The sequence below is a fragment of the Bos mutus genome, chromosome 15, assembly GCF_027580195.1.
Source record: "Bos mutus isolate GX-2022 chromosome 15, NWIPB_WYAK_1.1, whole genome shotgun sequence".
Taxonomy (NCBI): domain Eukaryota; kingdom Metazoa; phylum Chordata; class Mammalia; order Artiodactyla; family Bovidae; genus Bos; species Bos mutus.
In genome coordinates this window covers 73,180,937-73,190,848 of record NC_091631.1, presented here as the reverse complement: position 1 = coordinate 73,190,848, position 9,912 = coordinate 73,180,937, and the positions used below count along the sequence as shown (strand labels likewise).

At 35.9% G+C, this 9,912-nt stretch overlaps 1 protein-coding gene across 4 annotated transcripts in view; it reads right to left on the bottom strand.

The window, feature by feature from the left end:
• Positions 1–606: 606 nt before the first annotated feature.
• CEP126 (centrosomal protein 126) overlaps positions 607–9,912 on the bottom strand; it is a 116,024-nt gene continuing 106,718 nt past the window's right edge. For 3 of the 4 annotated variants that reach the window (XM_014476793.2, XM_070384320.1, XM_070384319.1), the window contains 2 exons: positions 7,480–7,544; positions 608–1,406 (listed from right to left, as the gene is read on the bottom strand). In XM_014476793.2, coding sequence (XP_014332279.1) covers positions 1,347–1,406; positions 7,480–7,544 — 125 coding nt within the window. In that variant the 3' untranslated portion in view covers positions 608–1,346. Of the gene's footprint in view, positions 1,407–7,479; positions 7,545–9,912 lie in introns of all 4 variants that reach the window. The other variant, XM_070384317.1, reaches the window with a different exon arrangement.

The window sequence follows — 9,912 nt, the reverse complement described above, 5'->3', positions numbered from 1 at the left end:
CAGGAGGAGAAGGGGACGACAGAGGATGAGATGGCTGGATGACATCACCAACTCGATGGACGTGAGTTTGAGTGAACTCCAAGAGATGGTGATGGACAGGGAGGCCTGGCTTGCTGTGATTCATGGGGTTGCAAAGAGTTGGACACGACTGAGCTATTGAACTGAAAGTTCAGTATGCTGAAATAAGTGGTGTGGTGAGAGAGTTGGTAAAGATGATGTAGGTAAACAGGGAGGACTCAGGATATGAAGAGACCTTATATCCCATGTGCAGGTGTGTAAATTTTCTCTAGCAGCCAGAGAGGAAGCTCTAAAGACATTTAAGTTGGGATTGATATGATTTTCATTCTGGTCACTTCACTCATACTTCAGAAATGCCACTCTAGCAGCCTTACTGGTGCCAGAGGTCAGAGATTCATCTTGAAATAGTCCAGATGAGAGGTGATGAGAGCATGAAGGAGAAATACTTGATAAAAGGATGTATGCTGCTGATGTACTCAGTCGTGGCCGACTCTGTGATCCCATGGACTGTGGCCCGCCAGGTTCCTCTGTCCATGGAATTTTCCAGGCAAGAATACTGGAGTGGGTGGCCATTTCCTTCTTCAAAAGGATGTATGAGACTATTATAATTTTATGAAAACAATTTTTTTTATGATCATACAACTTTTGGTTTTGTTTCTATAACTTAAACAACCTTCTAATATAAATCTAGTTTCACCAATAGACACTCTCATTGAGAAAAGAACATATTGATCAGACAATTTAAGTAATCCAGTTGGGATTGAAGTTTACTTTTGATATTTATCATCTGCCTCATGAGCTTTGCTAGTAAAGCCAATTCTTTAGAGGCTAACCACCCCTTTCAAATATGATAACTTTAATTTCTGAACATGCAGAATTGAGAATAAGACCCTTTAGTAACATCTCCAAAGTACAGAGATCCTTCAAAGTCTTAAACAAATAGAATTACTATTTATGAGCGGTATTATTAATCATAAACTTTTTACACCATTCTACAAAAATTTAGAATTTATTAGGAATTTCAGCAAAACAAGGTCCTGAACTATAGCTAACACATAATTTGAATAATAAAATATCTTACTTTTAAATACAATGAATTTATTTCCAGTAGCATTCTCATTAAAAACAGTGAAGTATTTTCATTTATTAAAAATGTATTTATCAATAAAATACATAAAGTATTATAAGCATAAATGTAAATCAATTTATCTCCATTGTTCATGTTATTTGATGGTTATAGTATTTTAATAATTAACAGACACATAAATATATATTTATAGGAGATTCTCAAAAATAATGATTCCATTTAATAACTACTGTTATACTCATCAGTATTTTCTCTGTGATCTGGATCCAACATCAGATGGACTGGTCCTTGGCTGGCTGTTCTGTAACATAATTTCAGAATATATTCTTTTACTGTAGTATTCATAGACTTTAAGGAAAAACCTGTTAGGTGGATCTCCTTACAGATTACAGATTTTAATAAGACTGAACTCATAATTCAATTTCTCAAATGCTACATAAACATCAATCTCAACATGATGACTATCACTTTATATAAGGCATCATACTAATTATAATGGTTCATAATCTTTACTCTTTGCTATTGGCAAGATGTTTACAGGTGCTTTTTAAAAATCATAACCTGCTGTGTAAATGGTCAAAATTTAATAATTTTAGTTTCTATAGGAATCACTTAGAGCCCATACAATACCCTAGGAGTAGTTTAACAATGTTAGGCTAAAGAAGTTCTTGGGAAAGTGATTGTTAAAAATTCATTAAATTTATTTTATTTTATTTTTAAAAATTTTTTTAAATTAATTTTATTTTATTTTTAAACTTTACATAATTGTATTAGTTTTGCCAAATATCAAAATGAATCCACCACAGGTATACATGTGTTCCCCATTAAAAAAGCAGGTAAAATATTCCAAACTGAAAATTCTGCTTCTAAGATTCCTAGTTTTTATATTGAAAAATCATGGGAGGGCCTGGAGGCTGCCCTGCAGTAACCCTTTTATCCTATATTGTTTGCATTTTATCTGTATGTCCATGTTATAATGCACAGACTTACTTCCTTACTTGAGGAAAGGAAAGTGTTTTCTGCTTTCGAGTCCCAGCCTGACACAGGGTAAGAACTAAGCCTTTATTTGTTCAGTGAATAAAAATAGGCAAATACAATAATTTTTACAAAAAGAAAAAATCAGACTGCTACAGTTTCCAAAAAGAAGAACTTCTAAATTTTGGGTAAAACAAAGTCTGAGCTGGGTAGGCCTATCAGGGATGACACTGAAGTCAAGTCTTAAAAGAATAGAGGAGAAAGGAGTTTAGGAGCACTCCTGTGAAGCAGTGGGAGCAGTGTGGGCCCGGGATGCTGCAAGAAGTTCCAGGGAGACCTGCTTCTTACTCAAGAGTATGTAAATTATGACCTGTAGAGCAACTGGAGATGAGGGTGAAAAGCTCTTGAGTGTAGTTCTCTGGAGTTTTTAAAAATTACTTTTCATTGTCTATTTATTTATTTTTGGGTGCACTAGGTCTTCGTTGCTGCACCGGCTTTTTCTAGCTGCAGCAAACAGCGGCAGCTCTTTGCTGCATTGGGGTGACTTCTCTTGTTGCAGAACACAGGCTCTAAGTGAAGGGGCTTCAGCAGTTGTGGCCCGTGGGCTCTGCAGTTGTGGGTCACAGGCCCTAGAGCACAGGCTCAGTAGTGTGGTGCATGGGCTTAGTTGCTCTGTGGCATGTGGAATCTTCCTGGGCCGGGGATCGAACCCTGTGCCCTGCACTGGCAGATGGATTCTTATTCAAGGTACCACCAGGGAAGTCTTAATTTTATCTTTCAGGTGATGGGTAACTACTGAGATTGGGTTTTAAGAAAGAGAGTGTTATGTTCCTACCTGGCTCTTTAAAAAGATTACTCTGATGGTGATGGTGTGAAAGACACAGTGGTGAGAGCAAAAAGGGAGGCTGTTGAAATGGTCTAGATGAGACATGGTGAATTCTTAAACTAAGATAATAGCAGAAATGGAGAGGAGTCAGCGGATTTGAGATGCACTTTATTATTGGGAGGATTTATTGACTAGGGGTTAAGGGAGAATGAGAAGCCTGGATAAGATATAAATTTCTCTCTGGGAAATTTGGTGGATAATGGTGTCATTGAAATAAGGATTATAAAAGGTAGAACAGATTTTGGGGGTTAGATGGGAAAGTGTAAATCCTGACTCATCACTGAGAACGCATCACCAGAACTCATCACAGTTCTGAGAGTTGAGAAAATCACTTAATGTCACCAACGTAGAAGATTAAACAGAAGAATATCTGTGAGACCATTTGGTACAGTGCTTTTCAATGGTAGGAGCCTAGTAAGTGTCAGTTTCCTTTCTTCTACTTATATCTCAAAAATGTTCAGTTGCCGCAAAGACTGTATTGATTAAATGTTAACACTCAGGGGCTTCCCAGGCGGTGCACTGGTAAAGAATCCACCTTCCAGTGCAGAAGATACAGCTTCGACCCCTAGGTTGGGAAGATCCCCTGGAGAAGGAAATGGCAACCCACTCCAGTATTCTTGCCTGGAGAATTCCACGGACAGAGGAGCCTGGCAGGCTGCAGTCCATGGGTTTGGAGTTGGACACGACTGAGTGAGTACACAACAACATTAACACTCAGGGACTTCCCAGGTGGCCCGGTGGCTGGGAGCCCACAGGGCTGTGGGTGGGGTCGTGGTCGGGAAACCAAGACCTCAACTGACAGGACAGCTGAGCCAGTGTGCTCTGGAGCCTGCGCTCTGCAACCAGAGGAGCCTGTGTGCCCACAGCTGGAGAAAGCCTGTGCAGCCAAAGCAAGCAAACAGATAAACAACACTCAGTAGAGGCCTTTGGAAGAACACTAGAAACAGTGGTACTTTTATGGAGCATAAAATCCTTAGAATATTAAAAAAGGTTTCAGGTTCACTGCATTTTACTGAAGTCTGAAAAATGTGGATAATTTATATATTCACAGACCATGTATAAAAAAGCCATATAATCTCCACCAGTATTTTCAAAGATTGAGTATGTGCAAATTTCTATGAAGTGGGCAGATAAGTGAAAAAAATCCTCTAAGATCCAAAAAAGATTATTCACTTAGAAAGACAACTAACAAAGCACATATGGAGTACACATGTGTAAAACCAGATATACTGCAGTAATAAGTTCAGAGGAGGCTTAGAATATCATAGATGGATTGGTCACAGCATGCTTCATGGGAGAAGTAACATTAAACTACAGCTTAGAGGGTTGTGTCTGAAGAGTAGAGCAAAAATATAGTGCAGGTAGGAATTGGGCAAGAATGTAAGTAAAGCATGAGAAAAACATGAAAGCAGAGCAGAGCATTGCAAACTTAATTCACATTAAATATATTAAACATGTTTGACTAGAATAGATCAACACTGTACATTGTGGGATTAAAAATTGTTGTTAGAATAATTCATATTTTTTAGAAGAGAAGTTATATTCTGCATGTAAATTTCATGTAAATACTTTTTGGAATGTCACTTTTTTTGGAGATAATTTAAACTAGTAAGATGACCATGTGCATTAGTTGCTCAGTCGTGTCTGACTCTTTGTGATCCCATCGACTGTAGCCCACCAGGCTCCTCTGTCCATGGGATTCTTGAGGCAGGAATACTGGAGTGGGTTGCCATTTCCTTCTCCAGGGGATCGAACCCAGGTCTCCCACATTGCAGGCAGATTCTTTACCATCTGAGCCACCTGGGAAGCCGAGGTGACAATAATAATGATAGTGCAACTTAACATGTATTTAGCACATGCTATGTTATAGGTTCTGTTCTAAGTGCTTTACATGGGTGATTATCTCACATAATGCTAATCAGTACTCTATGGGGGTGGATACTATTAAAGTGATTATGAGTGTTCAATGAAGGAATACAGAAAAGAGTGGGTTGAATACTTCTCTTCTGAAAAATCTCAGAACAGTACTTGCTCTAAGCAATAGCAGTTGACTGTGCTATGAAAGATACTGAGGTGGCTCTCCTGCTCAAAATTATTCCTCTAACCCAAGTATTAAAGTGCCTGAAATCTCACTATTAGAAATCCATTATTGTTCTTTCTAGATAATGGTTTCAAATGATTTAAATGGTTTTATACCTTTCAGAATGATTTTTTAAAATGATAAAGTATCTTTTAAAATTCATACTAAACACATTGCTTGCTTGCTTGCTGTTGCTGCGTCGCTTCAGTCGTGTCCGACTCTGTGCGACCCCATGGACTGCAGCCTACCAGGCTTCTCCGTCCATGGGATTCTCCAGGCAAGAACACTGGAGTGGGTTGCCATTTCCTTCTCCAATGCATGAAAGTGGAAAGTGAAAGTGAAGTTGCTCAGTCGTGTCTGACTCTTCACGACCCCATGGACTGCAGCCTACCAGGCTCTTCCGTCCATGGGATTTTCCAGGCAAGAGTACTGGAGTGGGTTGCCATTGCCTTCTCCATTAAACACATTAGGAAGAAAAAATACATCAGTTTACTTCTATGCCTGAGATGAGAAAGAAACCCAGATCAACACTATCAAGCACTGGTATGGGGGAAACATCCCAAAGGGCAATTGAATGGGGTAAATATGCAAACAGCAACAACAATAAAACCATATATGTGGGGTGGAGGGTGGTGGATTAATATATAAACTTTACTCAAGTTGTGAATCTTCCAGAGAGATATACAGCTTCTGGGAATGAAACATCAATTCTCCAATGTTAAACCAATGACATTTGGGTTTTTAGTACTGGGGTACCTGATAGATATTATACAATTAGTGTTCCTAGGTGGAGAAATTTAGTTTCTGAATTAACTACATAATACTTGTACATTGTAAAGCTATGATATAGTATTATAATTTAAAAACAAAATTCTTGTTCATATGGATAGGAAAACATTGGAGATGAATGAAAAACAAAAAAACACTGATAAAAAACTTATCTGCAATATCTCCAAAATAACAAATACTTTTGAACAGACATTTTTGCCATTTAAAGAGATAGAAATATTTTTTGGAAAAATCTCTATTGACTAGAAATAGGCTATACTACAGGTGTCCTGGTAAATACAATTTTAATGGTCTCTTGAACATACAGAAAGTGTAAGAATATGGTTATATATTGCCTTTTTAGAACTTTCATATTAAATAATTTTACATATATAAAATACAGTGAAGATCCAAGAACAAATTTTGAAATCTTTTAAAAGACCAAAGTACATCGAAAGCCCATGCACTTTATTCCAAAGGGAGGAACTAAGCTTGGACATCTAAAAGTGTGGACATCTGTTTTTGGGACTATAGATAACAAGCAGTTAAATAGAATTGGGCAAGATACAGGTAGAAATAAGCCCAAGTGATTAAAAGAAAAACAGGCTACAAAAACATAAACTGAGAACTCTGCATTCATAATAACCTGAATAAAAAAATAACCTGAATCTAATAATGAGAAAACAATCAGACAAATCCAGATTATAGGGTATTCAATATAATCGGTCTGGATGCTTCGCAAGTGTCAATGTAGATGAAAGACTGAAAAACAGGAGACTTTTCTAGGTTAAAAGATACAACAACCAAATGCAACATTATAATCCTGGGTTAGATCCTGGATCAGAGAAATAAAATAGCCACAGAGAGTTTTTTTTAGACAACTGAAGAACTTTGAATGTGGAATGTATATCAAATAATATGTGATATTAAATTTCTCGGGTGTGATAATTTTGATGGAAGGTGAATTTCTGTATGCTGGGGTATTAGAGGGGAAGTATCACCATGTCTACACTTTTAAGCAGTTCATTAAAATATATGTTTGTGTGTGTGTGTAACTATGCATCTTCTGTCCCATCTACCCTGTCCTATCTGAGCCCACCTATTCTACTTTGCTCTTTCATTTGCCCATCCATCCATACATCAGATAAACCAAAGACGGCAAAATGTCATCAGCTGGTGAATCTAAATGAAGAGTAAAATAACATAAAATAAAAACAGCAGACAGACGGTCAAACAAAAATAAAATGTTCAAATCTCCAGGCAGAATATGGCAAATGAAACCGTATTGATGGAGGAGGGGAATGGAGTAATTTTGATGTCATAACTCTGTGAATTTATACCATTTTCCCTGAGAAAGGAAGGTTGCTGACCGATGTTACTGATGTTAAAATAAGGAAGAGTAACGTTTTTAGAGAGAAAGTTAATGGTTACCATCTGTCAATTGATGAAATGCTCTCAATGTAAAAATCTTTATATTATGATTTTTTAAATGAGAGGATATTTGCTTGATTCTAAGAAAACATCTTATAATTAAAAAGTTGATTGGGGAGAAAAGCTTCCTAAAAGTCAATCTCAAGAAAAATTATTACCAATAAAGGATTTTTACATATAAAAACATGATGTTTCCTAAAAAAAGAAAACAAAAAATACTCTGAAAATACTTACCAGAAGTGGTATTATTTGTAAAGTACTTTTGATGGATGGATTTTTGCAAATGGTTTCTTGTATATCTGAAATAATTATACCATGATATATAAATAATTTAGTTATATATATTGAAAGGACTGGCTAAAGAATCAAATATTAAATTCTGATGTGTCAAAATATTGAAAACTGAATAAGAAACTTTTTTCCTTATTATACTCAGAAACAGTCGAGTTAATTTGATTAAAAACTATTATTATACACAAAATTTATGTTCCTAAAAAGACATTCCTAGTACTTTGACTGTTCCATACCAATCTTTATTCAAATGCTAGGTTATTTTTTCTTTAAAATTTTTCTATCTTCTTGTTTTTTTCTTTTTTAATTTTTCTATCTTTTTAAACAAAAAACAAATTTCATTCTTGGAGGATCTCAGGAAAAAGGAGGAGATGTTTAGCTACTGAGGTGCAAAAAGTTTAGTAATTTGGTCAGCTCTTGCCTTTTCAATGTTTTTGCTTTTGTCCATATAATTGCAAGGATCTGGACAAAAGAAAAAAATTAAGACAGAATCTTTTATATGAAGCATTTAAGATATGTGGAAGTATCTAAAGGAAAAAAAGAACCCTCTAAAAAAACTGACTTGATGCTTTTATTCTATATCTGCTTAATTTTTGGAGAAGGAAATGGCAACCCACTTCAGTATTCTTGCCTGGAAAATCCCATGGACAGAGGAGCCTGGTGAGCTATGGTCCATGGGGTTGCAAAGAGTTGGATGCTACTGAGCACAGCACAGCTGCATAATTTTACCTTAAACCTACAGCTTTAGTTATGTATTGCTTTTGTAGATTCAGCACACTGTCTTTTATTAATGTATTAAGCATTTAATTTTGAAATTAACATAGAGTATGTAAAACATACGTGCATATTTATTCAGTAATAATAAAGCTAATGTCTTGTGTAACTACCTAGACTAAGATATTTGAACATTATCATCACTTTGGAGAAATCCTGGAATACCTCAGATGCTCTGGGGATTGCATTCTCTTCCCTGCTCACAGAGGTAATGCACTAAACTGGCTTTGCTTCTTTATAGATTTAATACATGTATACATATCCCCCAAATAATTGTCTAGTTTTGCATGTTTCTTTACATAAATGGTATTTCCGAGATTTGCCTTATTTTGCTCAAAATTATATATTATTTGGATTCATCCATGATGACGTGTGTAGATCTAATTTTCCATGCGTGTAGCTGTTCATTTTCCTTGTTGAATAGTAATCCAGAACCTGAATATACCACATATATATGTGTGTGTATATATATATATATGTTTTAAAATTTTTGGCTTTTGTTGTTATGATGATCTCTATCCGCTGGAGAAGGGAATGGCAACCCGCTCCAGTATTGTTGCCTAGAGAATCCCATGGACAGAGGAACTTAACAGGCTACACTCCATGGGGTTGAAAAGAGTCGGACACGACTAAGCAACTAACACACACACACTACACGTACTTATACATGTTTCCTGATACACATGTGCAGTTTTCTCTAGATATGCACCTAGAAGTAAAATTGCTAGGTTGTAGGGTATGTTCATGTTCAATTTATTACATGGGTAGCAAAACATTTCCTAAAAGATTGCCTCAGTTTACATTCCCATCAGCATTATCAGAGAGCTCTAATTGCTGTATGTCTTTGCCAACACTTAGCATTGCCATGCTTTTAAACTCATGTCTTTCTGATGAGTATATAACTGTACCTCATTGTTTTATTTTGTATTACTAAAAATGTTGAATAATCTATTAGTGCTTATTGTCATTTGCATTTTCTTTGTTGTGACGTTCCTGTTCATCTTCCCACACCTATTTTTCTACTAAATTGACTTTTCTTATCGATATATAGAAGTTCTTTATATATTTGAACGATGTATTAAATTTTCTTCTGTTTTGTGGCCTGCCTTTTCATTCTTTTAATGTTCTGATATGAAGAAAAGTTTGTAACTTTAATACAGTAAAATTTATTATCTTTTTCCTCTATGGATTATGATCCTTGTGCTCTACTTAAGAAATCTTTCCTTGAAATCCTGAGATTATAAATATTTTCTATACTACCTCCTAAAAGCTTTATATATATATTTCATATTTAATCTTTAATCACCTTGTAACCGATTTTTACTTATGTAATAGGAGCTCAATTTAATTTCTATTTGGTGCCCAATTGTTGCAATTTGAAGTGACAAACAACTTGTCTCAGAATGACCCCAGAAGTTCTTCATAGCTATTTGGGATCGAAGAATGGGTTCTCATCCTATGTGAAAGGGCTTTACCTAAATCCAATCAGTAGCTCATTCCAGTGAAAAAGGCTGCAGTTTCTCACACTGGGGTCCCAATCAGATGTTTGTTAGACTGGTTTATATTGTCCCATGGCTCTTAGATCCTCTGTTCTGGTGTTTT